This window comes from Dendrobium catenatum, unplaced genomic scaffold, assembly GCF_001605985.2.
Source record: "Dendrobium catenatum unplaced genomic scaffold, ASM160598v2 fragScaff_scaffold_156, whole genome shotgun sequence".
Taxonomy (NCBI): domain Eukaryota; kingdom Viridiplantae; phylum Streptophyta; class Magnoliopsida; order Asparagales; family Orchidaceae; genus Dendrobium; species Dendrobium catenatum.
Window position 1 is genome coordinate 5387504 of NW_021318618.1, and position 14986 is coordinate 5402489.

At 39.7% G+C, this 14986-nt stretch overlaps 1 protein-coding gene across 1 annotated transcript in view; it reads right to left on the minus strand.

Moving 5' to 3' along the window:
- Positions 1–14986, minus strand: part of LOC110113448 (kinesin-like protein KIN-7I) — a 98395-nt gene that overhangs the window by 68590 nt on the left and 14819 nt on the right. Inside the window, exons 10-17 of the mRNA XM_020846043.2 lie at positions 13312–13392; positions 13057–13125; positions 12911–12970; positions 12671–12832; positions 4325–4564; positions 4159–4224; positions 3906–4088; positions 3720–3827 (exon numbers count right to left, since the gene is read on the minus strand). Coding sequence (XP_020701702.1) covers positions 3720–3827; positions 3906–4088; positions 4159–4224; positions 4325–4564; positions 12671–12832; positions 12911–12970; positions 13057–13125; positions 13312–13392 — 969 coding nt within the window. The remainder of the gene's footprint in view (positions 1–3719; positions 3828–3905; positions 4089–4158; positions 4225–4324; positions 4565–12670; positions 12833–12910; positions 12971–13056; positions 13126–13311; positions 13393–14986) is intronic.

Here is a 14986-nt window from a genome sequence, read left to right on the forward strand (position 1 = left end):
GATTTTGAAGTGAGAAGCAGTTTATTGATGAATTTTTTCTGCCTTTATAAAAATATGCAAAATAAATTATTACAAAAAAAATTACTTTTACTTTACTCTGGTTCTACCTAACCAAATAAGGGAAACAATTCTCCTACGTTTATTTTACAGACAACTAAACAGTCTCAAAGTATTCGGAATTCACTACATTTATTTTACATTGCATTTTCTTTACAGGCAACCAAACAGCCCCTTAATTAGAATCTTAAATTAGGAAAGTGGATTTAAATCAATCCTATTTAAAATTCAAATATTATGTGATTGGGGGACTTTCCTAAATTAACTTTTATAATTTAGAAATAGATGTCAACATCAAATTTACTTAAATCTGAATTTAAATACTTTTTTCAAATTTAAAGAGGTTAAATTAGGAAAGTGCTTAAAGTCAAGATCTTAGAAATTTAAATTCAAATGAGTAGGGGGGACCAAGGGGCGGCGGCTAGGGTGGATGGTGGGGTCTTGACGGCCGACGGCTATAAGGGAACAGTGGAGTGGAGGGTTTTCAGACAAGAGGACAAAAAGGGGGAGGGGTGGTGGTCGGCCTAAGGTTGAGGTGGTGGTGGTGGGGGTTTCAGCCAAGAGAGGGAGATGTGAGGTAATGGCCGGCGGTTAGGGAGAAGAGAGAGGGATGGGTGAAAGAGGACCACGAACCCTGACGCTTCCTGCAGTTGGTGGGTATTATGCCGCCCTCATCTAGTGACTTCACCACAGTTCTCACAAGAACGCTCTAAACTCTCAATAGAGTGCAAGTGCTGAAATTTTTCTTAATAATCATCATTACCCTCTCCAAAGAGGAGGGGATATAAATAGCTAATATTTACAATTAAGAAATAAAAGACACAAATGCTCTTAAGGGTCACAAACAACTAATCCCTCAAGTAAGAGTAATTGATTCTGAGGGAAAACTCAGAAGCACTCAAAACTATCTTATATTGGGCTTTACAATTTAGAATCCAATTTTTTTTTAAGTTGACCATTTTAATTTAGAATGTTGGGGCTTACAATCTAACAATACATGTTGGAGAAAATGCTCGAAAAATGGGGGCTTCTGAAGTGATTGAAGTCAAGATCTGCCTTGGACCCTAAAACTAAGTTGAAAACTATTGAGGGGAAGTGTCTCAAGCTTAAGTCTAACGGAGTGCAAGGGACTTACAAACTACACCTCACATGATGCATATCCAGCCTGGCCGCTGGATTTATTGTCCTGCCTAAAAAACGCTACCAGCTAACCCACCTAGTCTTTTTTAAAACAAAGAGATCTGGTCTCAATGCATATGAAGAGTTGGAATGTTGTTTGTATTTAGAGGGTAGGACTTATAGCATGGCGTTAAGGCCAAGATGCCTAACCATGAATGGTATGCATATTGTTGACTCACAAATGCTTTTTTTTTTTGTTATACAAAAACAATATCAAGCTTTTATCCCATTATGTGGGGTCGACCACATGAATCTTTTTTCTCCATTGTGTCCTGTTAAAAGTCAAATTCTCATTTAAATCTAAAAAAATAAAGTTTCTTTCTAATATTTTCTAAACAAGTCTTTTTAAGTCTACCTCTACATTTCTTAACATAAGTCAAATCTAATCAGAGGATCATTTTATGTGATCAAACCATCTAAGGCAACTGATGTAGGACTACAATGCTTTTAGATGAATGCAAAAGAAACTTGCACGATTTCTCGATATTCGGATTGATGTCGAAGAAAGTGGAGTGAAGGATGTGAACGAAACCTAGCTTGTCGTAGGCAATGCCATAATCAAGATCTGGATCGGTCATGCATTGATCTAGTTGCGTTGAACTATTGTGGGAGGTGGTCCTTTGTTGTCCTTGTCGTTTTCCCTTGAAAGAGAGAGGTTTCTCTCAAGAATCCAAGTAGGCGAAGGTAAGAAAAGGTGGTCGGCCAAGGGGGGAGGGCTAGGAGAATTTTGGTTCAAGTTTTGGGAGATTTAAGTGGAGGGAAATTTAGTTCAAACAACTTCCTTCTAGATCCCTTGATTGAAATAATCAAGGGGAAGGGAGAGAGGGGCCGACGGCAAGGGTGAGAGGGAGGGGCTTTTAATTTAATTCCAAAAGAAGAGGTTCTCCTTTGGAAAGAAATTAAATAAGAGCTAAGGGAATTTCGGCCAAGGATGAGGAAGTTTGAATTGTTTCCAAGAGAGGAGGTGGGCTTTTAGGAAGCAATTCCTAATTCAAACAACAAGAGGGGGGGCTATAGAGAGAGGGAGAAGTTTAATGGGGCATTCAATGCTTATTTAAATTATTAAATTAAGTTTGAAAAGAAATATCTCAACCTCTCTTAATTTAAAATTAAAATTCCTTTAAATAGGAATTGATTTAGTAGGATTCCTAAAAAAAGGATTTATAAATTGGGTAACTATTTCAAATTCAAATTGATTTGAATTTGATCATTAATAGAGTTACCAATTATGAAATCAAATTTAAGAAAGATTTGGTGGCAAGTGGAAAATGGAGGGAGGAGCCAAGGGAAGGACGGCGGTGGTGGTTGGCCGTGGATGCGGGTGGCGGGTTGGGTCTAAGGTGGTGGGGAGTTGAGTGGCTGGCAGTTTAGTGGTCCAGGAAGGCTATGGGCCTGCGGCTAGTGGATGATAGAAGGAGGACAAAGAGATAAGAAGAAGAACTACGAACCCGGCTGTCTCCAAGGTTAGTGGGTGATCCGATTTCCCTCTCTTTGGGATTTCTCTCCCAAGCACTCTCAAGATCTCACAAAGAAATCAAGCAAGGGAAAAATTTTATCATTCAATCATTAACATTAAAAGAGAACAAGAGGGCTATATATAACCTCGTACAAATGACTCAAGAAAATAAAAAGACGATGATGCCCTCTGGGCTTATATACAACATCCCTTAAGTAAGGGGTAAAAGAGGAAACACTAATAAAACAAATACAACATAAAATAATAAAGAAAATACATAATATGACTCAGAAGCACATCGACTCAATCGTGACCGTAGATCGACGGCCACGTCTCTGATAGACTTTCCAAGCTCTGATGTCCCCATCAGCAACTCTCTCTCTAATTTTATCTTCCACTAGAGCTACTCCAATCTTTTCATGATTATTCGACAAGGTTTATGCTAGCTATCGACTACCTAACGCAACCCTTCACTTTTCTCATCTAAGATTTGGGACCTGGACAATCGTACTAAGAAGAAAATAAAATTAGCATGGAAGATTAAGAAGAGTATAGGTAGAACAAAAGTAAGTGCTCCAATAGTAGCATAGAAGTTGTGCAAAGGGATTTGCACAAAGTAAATTTTAAAATCTCAAGCACCACTCAACTAGAAAAAATAGATAGTAAGGGTTCGCAATCCCAACTTCAAATAGTTGGACAAAAGCAATTCATGATGATGATAATAATACTTAAGACCAGTAAATTTAGCAAATAAAATATTTTCAGTTCATTATAGATTTGAAAAAGCGGTGAAAATATATACAATAATCATCTGCTAAGAGACCAAGCATTAATAAAAGTAAGAAGAGAACTACACTACATCCAAATGTTCACACAGTTTTAACAATGTGCAAAAAAATCAAAAAAAAAAAAAAGATATGTAATGATAAAAAAATCATAAAGTTCTTGACGTAGTGTTCCACATTACAGTTTCATGAAACAATGGGTTGATCTTAACAGAATTAAAATGTGAGAAAAAGAAGCATACCTCATCATATTTCTCTCTAAAGGAAGCATTATGTTCAGTTGCTAAGGCAAGAACAACATTATCTAAATTCATCTGTCCTGAAGTTTCCTCAACTTCAAGAGATTTAATCTATGAAAACGGAAAATTGATTAATCATAATAATAGCTTCTATGTTCCAGTTCAAAGGTTCATTAAATAGGAAAGGACCTGTTCCTGAAAATGTTTAATAACAATAATTGCTTCTGGTTCTCGAAAAGTCAAGTTGTTATGGCCAAGGGATGCACCATCAGGCAAATGAAACGGAGAGGAAGAACAGCTTTTAATAGGAGTGGATTGTACTTCTGAGCAGCTAATTTTCAACTCCCCAATCTTCACATCGTCAGATTTCATCTAAAGAGAAGTAATAAATATCACATAATCTGTTAAAAGAATACAGCAGAACAGAAGAGAGAGTAAGCACCTCGGCATCATCCTCAAAGCAAAGTTCAGAAAATTCTGATAGATGTTCTCTTGATGGATCGCCTCCCTACAAAATTTTAAAAAAATTACAAAAAAAGAAACATTATCTGCCATCATTCTATGAATATGAAGAGTAAAAATTCAAGGATACTAAAAAATAATAATACTAGTGTATCTCTGTTTTGATGTTTTTTTCTTCTGCTGGTCACATTTAACAAAGCTTGTGCATTCGGAAGAGAAAAGCACTCTATCCTATCTGTATAATCGGAAATCTCAGATAAGTTGCTACTAAAAGGAATGCTATCCACAAGGTCTTCATTTTCTTGGACCAGCTCACTAAAAGGATGCAACAATCTTAGCTCTGGTTCCTCTTCAACGGCTTCCAAAATGTCACCTTCCAGATTTGACTTGCAGAAAGGAATTCTCAAGTCAGATGCATAAATATTGTAGCTTTTCAAATAAGGAAACTTTATGGGCAAGACAAATCTGTCACAAAACATCACAGACAATATCAAAAGAAATCATCATGAATAAATAAGTTTAAAATCATGTCTAAGTGCAATATATAGGCTAATTGCAGGAAAATAGAGATTCAGTGCACTATATTAGGAATGCTGACTTTATTAGGTAATTAAGTTTCATATTTTGCAAGAGATTTTGTTTCCCATTCTTTTGAAATAAGACCTGTTAATCAGGGTATCCTCATGTATATAGGTTGAGTTTAGGCTCATCTAAAAGAATAGAAAATTGCTCGCTGTTCAATATTGTATCAAAGCTGGAATTCCTTTAATTTTCGGAAGGAGTCTTCTTCTTCATCTCAGATTTCAGAAACGGGGCTTGGCCTATAAAAAAACTTTCCAAATCAGATAAGTGTGATCGGACGGCTGAAATTGCATGCGGAGGGGAAAAGCAGCTGGTTGTAGCTCTTTTTCCACGTTTTCTGTTGCTACCAGCATTTCTGAGCTGTGGAGAATAAGTGGAATTTGCATCATAGTAATTTATCCATAGGAAATCGAGGGGCAAGATGGGTAATTGCATTCGTCAAACCTTTTGTGTGCAGGTAATCAAAGTCAATGGTGGCCTAGCACACTCGGCTCTTCCAAAGAGAAACCAGGGTGAAAAAGCTATCATTATGGGGGTTCTTCGTGTATGTCAAGGGCGCAATCTAGAAAGGGATGTAAAAGTTGTGATCTGCTTCTCCTTCCTTCAAGCCTCCAAAGTCGTGACGTGGGGGTGTGTGATTTTCGACTACAGGAAATTGCACAGAGAGAGAGAGAGAGAGCAACTGTGTGTCTCAGGGGGAGATACTTGTTTTCCACTAGGTGAAATTGAGTGCAGCAGAGATCGGTAGAGAGAGCTTCACCATTTCAGGTTTCCAGAAATCGAGTAAGACTTCTTCCTCCTTCAAATCTTTCATTCAAAGAGAAATGAGAGAGGTGAAGGAGATTGGCTTCTTTGAGGGTTTTAGATAAAAGAAATCGAGAAGTAGGAAAGGTGCTCGAGTTGTGATAGGAAACTCTTGTAGAAATAGAAAAAAACCTTGGCTGAAATTGAATTTCAGCAATTTGTAGTCAATGGAAGGAAACAAACAAGATACAATGGAACTTCAATTTGAGAGGAAAATTCGGCTCTCCGAATCCCAAGCCACTGGCTAGAAGCCAAACAAATCTAAATACAAACGCAATTCAGCAAAACCATGGATGTCCTAACCCTAGGGAAAATATACTACTTAAAGCATACAAAAATAAAGGAAATCCCTAAACAACCTCTCCTTTGAATTTTCTTTCCTAAACCACATTAAATCCCTCTTAATTGTTGGTTGTTGGACCCCACGTAGAGGAGGCTAGACCTATTCAAGGGGAACATGAGTTATGCCTCCAATAAAACAATGTCAGTCAATCACAAACCGGTTGGACCAGTCAAGGGACCAGCCAAACAATACCTCCCTCCCAAAGACCCATCTTATCCTTAAGGAGGAAAGATGGAAACTGATGCTTCGCTCTCTCAAACAACTCCCATGTGGCATCATAGTCAAATAAGATCTTCCATTTTATCAGCACTTCCTTGAGCCCACATTCTCCCTGTCAAACCCCTTTCAGCTCAAGACGTTTCAATACCACTTCCAAGTCCTCAGTCGATGTTACGAGTAAATCTGAACTAGCTGCATGATCCCCAATAACTCTCCTCAAGTGTGAATTGTGAAACACTGGGAGTACGATAGCAGTTAGGGTAACCTCAATCGATAAGCTACAACTCTGATCCTCTCTTGATGCAGGACTATATGCAAAATAGGAAACTTGCACAAAATATTTAAAGATCAATTTCAGATATTTCATTATTAGCGATTAAAACAACAAAGTGAAACTAATAAATGGTCACTTCTGTTTAGGCTAGGCTACGCAAGAGACTAAACGAAATCAAAACACGTAGGGAAATTAAAGTATTGCATGAGGGGTAGTTTCCAACTTAACATTTGCTTAACAATGAGATCCAAAAGCAAAGAAGTAACAATCCTACGAATACTAGTGGATGGCGATTAGTAGACACAATCTCTTGCTTGAACAATCTCTCAACGAAGTAAGTAGATTTAGAAAGTAAATGAGTCAAGGAAGAAAATCACCTTCTCGGAGAAACGTCGTGATTCACCACGTACCTTCCGCTAGTTTCTCTTCCCTCACGTTGAGAAGATCCATGCAATCTTAGCCGTCGTACGTAAAACCGGAATCAAACTCCGGATTGATCATTCATCTCAATTCCATGAAGGAGAAAACACCTTGAGAGGGGATAAGAGAGAGAGGGTGGACGGTGGGGAGAGAGGCCGGCGAATGGGTAAGAGGGAAAACGGCTAGGGTTAGGGAGGAGCTAGGTTAGGTGGAATAGAAATGGTTTTAATTCACAAATCTGAAATTATTCTCATATTTGAGTAAGATTGGAGGGAAAATAAGTGGATTTTGAAATTCAAATAGCAAGTAATCAAGTCCCTTAATGAAGCATTAAAGGAGAGGGGACCACCAAGGGGGTCGGCGGCATGGTGAGGGGGAAGGAGGTTTGGGGAAAAGGAATTATGCGTTTCCTAATCCGCTCCGACTAATTAATGATGGAAATTTCAAATCCGCTCAAATTCAAATTTGAATTTGAGACCTCATTGAAACTTTCCTAATTTGGCGTCGGACAAATTTGGAAACTTCCACTTTGAATTTCAAAATTTGAAAATTCATGGAGGAAGACGAAAAGGGGCCGGTGATTGAAGGAGGGAATGGTGGTGGATGTAGGGGAGGCCGGCGGCTAAAGGGAGGGCCGGCGAGATGATGGGGAAGGCTCGGTTTTGGTGGATGTGGTGGGGTTGAGCTTGGATGGGTGAGATTGTGAGGTGGTGGTTGGTGGCGGGGATGACCGGTGGTGAGTGTTTGGTAGAAAGGAAAGACGGAAAGAGGATAACCAAGAGACACCGGTGGTGACTGTTGGGTACGACGGGTGGCCTCTCCTAGGCTCCACCAAGCTCTCAAACTATCTCTCAAGCTCTTACAAAAGCTTCAAGAAGACAAACGCAAGAAAATTTCTTAATATCATTCATCACCTTCAAAAGTACAAGAGGAAGGCTTTAAATAGCCTATTACAATGACATAAAGCAAAATGACTCAAATACCCTCAAGGGGCTACATGACTCAACCCTCGAGCAAGGGTAAAAAGGGAAAAATGATGAAATAAAATACATCAATAAGAAAATGGCAATACTAAAATCAAAAGTACATCGGATAGATCGTGGCCGTAGATCTACGGCCACGTCAACGGTAGACTTTCCAATTAATGTCCCCATCATCTCTACTAACTCATAAGGGACAAAGTATATCAATGACAGCTTCTCATTTCTCTTATTAGTGGTCGTCCTTTGTCTATAAGGACGAAACTTCATATATACCCTATCCCCCAACTCAAATTGGATGCCCTTCCTATGCACATCTGTCTGTTTCTTCATAATCCGTTGAGCCCTCAGCAAGTGCCTTTTTAATTCCTTCAACACCCTATCCCTCTCCAAGTATTGCTCCACTGAAGAAATTGGTGTGCTACTCTGCCAAAAATGCACTAAGTGGGTGGATCCCTTCCATGCAACACTGTAAAAGGAGTCATCTACGAAGCCAAATGATAAGAAGTGTTGTAATAGTACTTTATCCATGATAGCCACTTCGGCCACAACCGAAGTGTCTCTGAAGCGAAACATCGCAAGTAAGTCTCCAAGCTTTTGTTAACCACTTTTGCATGCCCATTTGTCTGAGGGTAGTAAGCGGTGGTCCTCAATAGTACTATCCCTTGCAGCCTGAACAACTCCCTCCAAAAGTAACAGAGGAACACCTTATCTCAGTCGGACACTATAGACCTTATATCCCATGCTATCTGATCACCTCTCTGATGAATGTTGCTTCCACTATCATTGTCTTGTAGAGATGTCATAGGGGAATGAAGTGAGCATACTTGCTCAATATGTAACCTACCACCAGAATCACGATAAACCCCTCAGATCAGGGTAACCCATCTATAAAGTCCATGGTGACCTCTTCCCACACCATGTCTAGTAGAGCTAGGGGTTGAAGTAACCCCCTAGAGCCATGGTCATATACTTGTTATGCTGGCATACCTCATATCTAGCCACCATCTTTGTGCATCCCCTTCTGATATAACTATGTTTTCAATCTTCTATATATCTTATGCACACTAGAATGACGACCAACAATGCTCCCATGAAACTCTTATAGGAGATGTGGAATGTGGACCGAGGTCCGAGGCAACACAAACCTCGATATAGCAATCTCTCCCCCTCTAGGGCATAGCCAGGAAAGTTATTCTCATCCCTCAATTAATCTTCCCTAATTCTTCCCACCTCCTCATCCTAATCACTCTCCTCTTTAATAGCCCCTAAATTCAAAATCAATGGCACTGATATGGCTAACTCTTGGAACTCTCCCCCGCATCTAGACAAGCCATCAGTCACCTTGTTATCTAACTCTGGCCTATAATGAATCTCAAAATCATAACCCAACAGCTTTGCCAGCCATCTCTGATGCTCACCGATCATCATCACTCCCCTCACCATAGGTCTATAAGGTACCCTTGGACGACGCAACTCATGGCTGCTGACAAGAATCCTTCTGTTAGGTTGGGTCGACTAGCTCCTCACACTAGTAGACCAAGGACCACGATGGCCCGAGATGACGGAACCATAAGATCTTGATCGGGCTCATTATAACTCCCCTCACCATCTGCTTTAAGTGCAAGATGGTGAAATTTCTAATTTTAAAAACCAAACTTTCAAATACCAAACCAATGATGCAACTATATGCCGGATATTACCTATCTACGTGTACGATGTATTCTTTCAACGACTATCCTTAATCAAAAGTTATCTCTCGTGATCAAGAGGGGTAACTAATTACAGGGGCTTGCGCCTATAGGAAACTAGAACTCAGATCATAAAGTCCTCGCAAAATGAGGGTGATATCTCTGGGTAGTGCCTTATTTATAATCCCAATCTGCCTTCGGAAAATTTACCTCAGAACTTAATTCGTTAAAACTCCCCGAACGAAAGCAGAGGGGAGGCTGAGACACGAATTTTCGGAGCCCATATATGCTTCTCTTTTAATAGCCAACATTATGCACCATAATGCATTGTAGGTCTAACCACTGTCTTATAGAATTTTTTCCTAAGTTTAGGGATGCAAACGAGTCGAGTCAAGCTTGAGTCAGTGGGTGTTCGAGTCGAGCTCAAATGTCAAATATCGAGCTCAAGCTCGAGCTCGACATGTTCCATTGCAAACGAGTTTGAGCCGCTCGTCGAGCCTCCGGTGCGGTCCTCAAAAAATGTATTCCAATCTTTTTTGGGTTTGTTGTTAGCGGGAGGAAGAGAGAGAGAGTATTGAGAAGATTTTTTAGGTTTGTTATTATTTGGTGGGCGGGCCTGTCAGAGAAGAGAGAGATAGAAAGAGTATTGAGCATATTTTTTGGGTTACCGATAGCATTTATTATTTCGTGGCTCAAGAAGTGAGAGGCAGGCGGTTGAGTTTTGAAATATATGTGTGGGCTGGCGGGAATTCAAAATACACTAGGGCGGATAGGATTGATTTTTTTTAATATTAAAATTTAATAATTTCGAGCCGTCTCGCGAGCCGAGCTTGCTCAAGCTCGAACTCCAGCTCGTTTAATAAACGAGCTCGTTATCGAGTCGAGCTCGAGCCGGCACACGAGCCACCTCGACTCACTTACACCCCTATTTAAGTTTGAGGGGATTTATCTATCACACAACAATCTCGATGCATTCCGCCAATTCAACCATCCAACTTGAATTCTACTAATAATAGCCCCATCTATTTCACCATCATTCTGAACAATAAACCCAAAATATCTAAAATGAGTACTCTTATTAATGACTTGATCACTCAAAGTCACAATCACCCAGGCGTTACTAATGCTTATAAAAAAATATTAACAACTTCATAAAGAAATCCAATAAACTTGATTTTTAATAAAGTTGCCCAAGAGTGTAGCTTCAGCACATATTTAAGGCACTGATACCAAATAAAGCTTATAAAAAACAACACCATATGAACTAGGGGTATCAATATTTGACAAGACCCGAAAATTCGACCGAAACATGACTCGAATATTTTGGGTTCAGGTTGACCTGAATTCGAACCATATCGATTTCGTGTTAGGGATTTTGACCCGTTTGTAAAACCGGATCAGATCAGGTTGACCTGGACCCGGGAACTCGAAATCAACCCAGTTTGACCGAGATTTCCCGCTCAGTCTCGTCGTCCGTCACGTCATCCGTCGTGTCGTCCCGCTCGGTCGCGTCCATCTTAGATGTCAAGTCAGTCGTGTCGTCCCGTTTAGTCACGTTGTCCCACTCAGTCAAGCCCATAAGACATTATCGACAGTTTCTTGTGCACCGGTCCAGCCTCTGTTCTGCTCGTCGTCGTTGACCGCTGCCCTCGCACGTCGGTTGCGGCCTGGCGCTTCCCTCACATGCCAATTGCGTTCTAGCCAGCAGCCAGACGCTGCCCTAAGACCGCAATCACCGGCGGCCCGGTGCTGCCCCCGCAGCCTAGCTGGCGACCCTGCCTATCACTATGTCCCGGCACAGCAAGCCATGTGTCCGCGACACCGCATGAGGCAGGTCTTGTCGGGTTGACCCGAACACGAGGCGGGTCAGGTTCGGGTCTAAGAATCTGACCCATTTGCAAAAACTGGTCGTGTTCGAATCAGCTAGAATAGAATCGAGTCACTGTCGGGTTGACCCAAACTCGACCCGCAACCCATTTTTGACACCCCTAAGAAGAGCAAAAGTCAAACAAATATGGTGGTCATTAGTACCTAAGAGAAAGATAATTAAAATTGAGCATGATGGACCCAAACAGATGGACAGGGAAGGCAATAATCAAAATGAACGCTGAAATAATTACATTCTCTTACACATATCCGTGTGTAGACTAAACCGACATAGATATAAAAACCAATCTAAACCAAAATGGCTTTCCAAAAAGTTTAACCAAAAAATGCAACATATTGCTTATCCTTTGCCTGCTGTAATTAACAAAAAACAAAAATCTCCATTCAAAGCAAGGAGTCACAGGACAAATTAAGAATGTAGGAAAATATACAATTATGCATGTGCTGACCTTTCAATCATGTCGAATAATATAACTTCAAGGGTAATACTAAGCAAACATATAGGCAATACTAAAAAAGCTTTAACTTTACCATACAAGGTTGAAAATAAAAGACGAGAAATAGCATCTAACCTAGTTGGAAATAGAAATAGAAATAAAGAAGAAAAATAGAAATGCAGTGGAAAGAAATGGACACCAAGATTTAACCCGAAATCGAGAAAAAAATCACAAAGTCACACCATACAAAAAATTCCACTATGAAAATGGGGAGAAATAAGTACAGATCTCTCTTCTCTCTCGCTCTCTACTTGTTTCTCTTCTCTCTTACACTGTTTTCTCACACTCAAAACAAAAGAAAAAAACTAGTTAATAACACCAAGGGACACCAACAATGAAAAAAACAAGAAAAAAAATGTCAAGTCCACCTCACAGTGCTACAACGCCAAGTTGGAGCACTGCCGTGCTCAATCCCGCAACGCGACGGCATCTCATAACATTGCGGTGCCGAATCTATAGTGCTGGGGCGCTCGGGAATACAGCATCAAGGCGCTCGAGTACGCATAGTCGAGGCATTGTACGGAGAAAAAATATTTCAGGTGCAAGGCACCCAAACCCAAGCAGGGGGGGGGGGACTCCATCGAGCACGAAAAATTGACATGTGGTCCGAGGCAACAATACAACCGGATTGATCAACACAATCAAATTCCACATAGAACTAACAACTTACCAGTATCTTTGAGAGTAACAGTCAATTATAATATTTCTTAAAAATAATTGTACAAACAGGATCTTAAAATTAAATTGATAATCGAACAAGTCAATAAATCCCTTCAGAGATATTTAAGTACAAACCTTCCTGGAATGGGTAGTTCTATCGTTCCTGTCATAACATAAAAGCAGTGAACTAAGATTTTCAATCTTCTTTGCTTGCTCCAGCAATCTCCTATCACGATAAGCTTTAGCTTTCTTTTCCTCCTCCAACTCTAATGCAATTCTCTCCTTCTCTAGCTCACTCTATAAATTGAAAGACGGCAAAAATCAAATTTAAGAGTTAATCAAGAGAAAGGTTGCCAAGCTAAGACCACTTCTGACCTGTAATAAGGTGTTCCGCAGATTAAGAATTTCTTCCTCCAGATGTTCAGATTGAGAGCTCTGAAGTAACAATAAAAAAAAAAAAAATTAAACTTCAATAAAGGAAATCTAAAAGGAGGCATTGTTTCTAACAAATAAAGATATACCAAAAACTTTGCACGAAGCTCTTCAATTTCTTTTTTTTGGCGCTTCAAGAGTGCAGCATCTGTTAAAATCTGAATATTCGAAATAATAATAATTAAAGGTTTAAATATTTAAATAATAAGCATCCTAAAAGCTACTAATTAATAATAAACAAAATCCAATAAAATGGAAATAAATAAATTAAAATTTTAGAACGACTAAAAGTCTAAAACTCAAAATTAGTTTGCTGGCAAAGGAAAATTCGAAATGAGCAACACCTCATTCACACAGGCACAATTTTTTACTTGAAGAGCTCTGCTTGCAAACAGGAGACTACTTTTTGTCTCATCTGCATGAATCTGCCGTGAGCACAAACAAAAATGACGTGTCAATAAGTCAAGAGAAACAAATTATATCAAAAGCCAACCTAGCAAGCGAAGACAGCCAACGTAGCAAGCGAAGGCAGGCAATAAAAATACATTTTCATTAACCGGCATAAAAAATACTTCAAATCTTTAAAATATGGAAATATGCGCAGCACCTACTAGTAAACTAATGTAAATTAAGCATTAACGACAAACAATAGATGATAGAATGATTAAATATGGTGCCAAAAAGGAAAACCAAATCTTTCTATAGATGATGCAAGAGGCTGCAGTACTGCATGGTACTGTAAAATATCATTGTTTAGCACGCAATATAAGAGCCAGTAGTTCATAAAATGCTTATATCCAAAGCCGCATTGATGTAGAACTACGTATGGATGCAATGTTTTTGGTTAAGATTTTGCACAACTCTTGATTAGAGAAATAACAAAGGAAACTATTATAGCAATTTAAAACAACGGAATAAAATGAAAAAGGGGACACGCCCGCTTAGGCTAAGTCACATAACCAGAGATTTGAAACTTCAAAATAAATTAGAAAACAACATCATGCCAAAATAGTAGTTTCAATAAAAATCACTAGTCTAACAGTGAGATTAGCAAGCACATGATTACACTCAAAACCTTACGCTTATTAAGCTTAGCAGAAGCAGGCGACGGTCGGCCTTTGTGACAACAATCAATATCACAGGAAAGATTAGATTTAGAAAATACAAGAAAAGTTGGGATTCTAAAACCTTCGTCAAGGATCGGTGGCAATCCTCCACTCGACGATTTCCAATTGCTCTTCGATTGCTTCCACTAAGGTATCCAAGATACGCTGGATGTAATATTCTACCGTGTGATAGACCCTCGGGTTGACGTCGAAGAAGGTTGAATGCAAGATGCACACAAACCCATGCTCATCATAGGAGAGGCCGTATTTTGTTTCTGGATCAGCCATCCATAGATGATTTGTTGTTTTGAGTTGAGGGAGCCACCAAACAATAAGGGAAGTCTTCGCCAACGAAGAGACGGCAATTTGGGCTGAGGGAAATTGATGGACAGCAATTCAGTCTTCCAAAAACAGCAGTTATAAGTCTTCCAAGGACTGAGGATGCAAGACAACGGCTGAAATTTCTGGCTGCAGTCTTAGGAAGAAGAAGAAGGCTCAATGTTTTATAGAGTTTGGAGAGGATTTAGTGGAGGAAGTTCAATGAGAGAGCCTTTGGAAATTTCGGCCAGTAGCAGGGAATGGCTTTAAACTCTTTCCAAGAGGAGGCATGGCCATAAGGAAAGATTTCCAAAGAAGTCCAAGAGGGGGGGGACGGTGGAAATTGGAGATAGGGGGAATTAGGAATTAATTTCCAAATCTTAATGTTAGGATTTGGAAGGCAATTAAAGAGTGGAGCTTTTGAAAATTTCGGCTAAGGGGAAAATCTCAGGTTTGGAAATCTTTCTAAAGAGAAGGATTGGTTTTTAGAAAAGATTTCCGATTCCAAACCCAAAGAGAGGGCCGGCGGCAACAAAGGGGAAAGAGGGTTTGTGGCAATTGTTTAATGTTTGCTAGATTGGGATATGTAAATTAG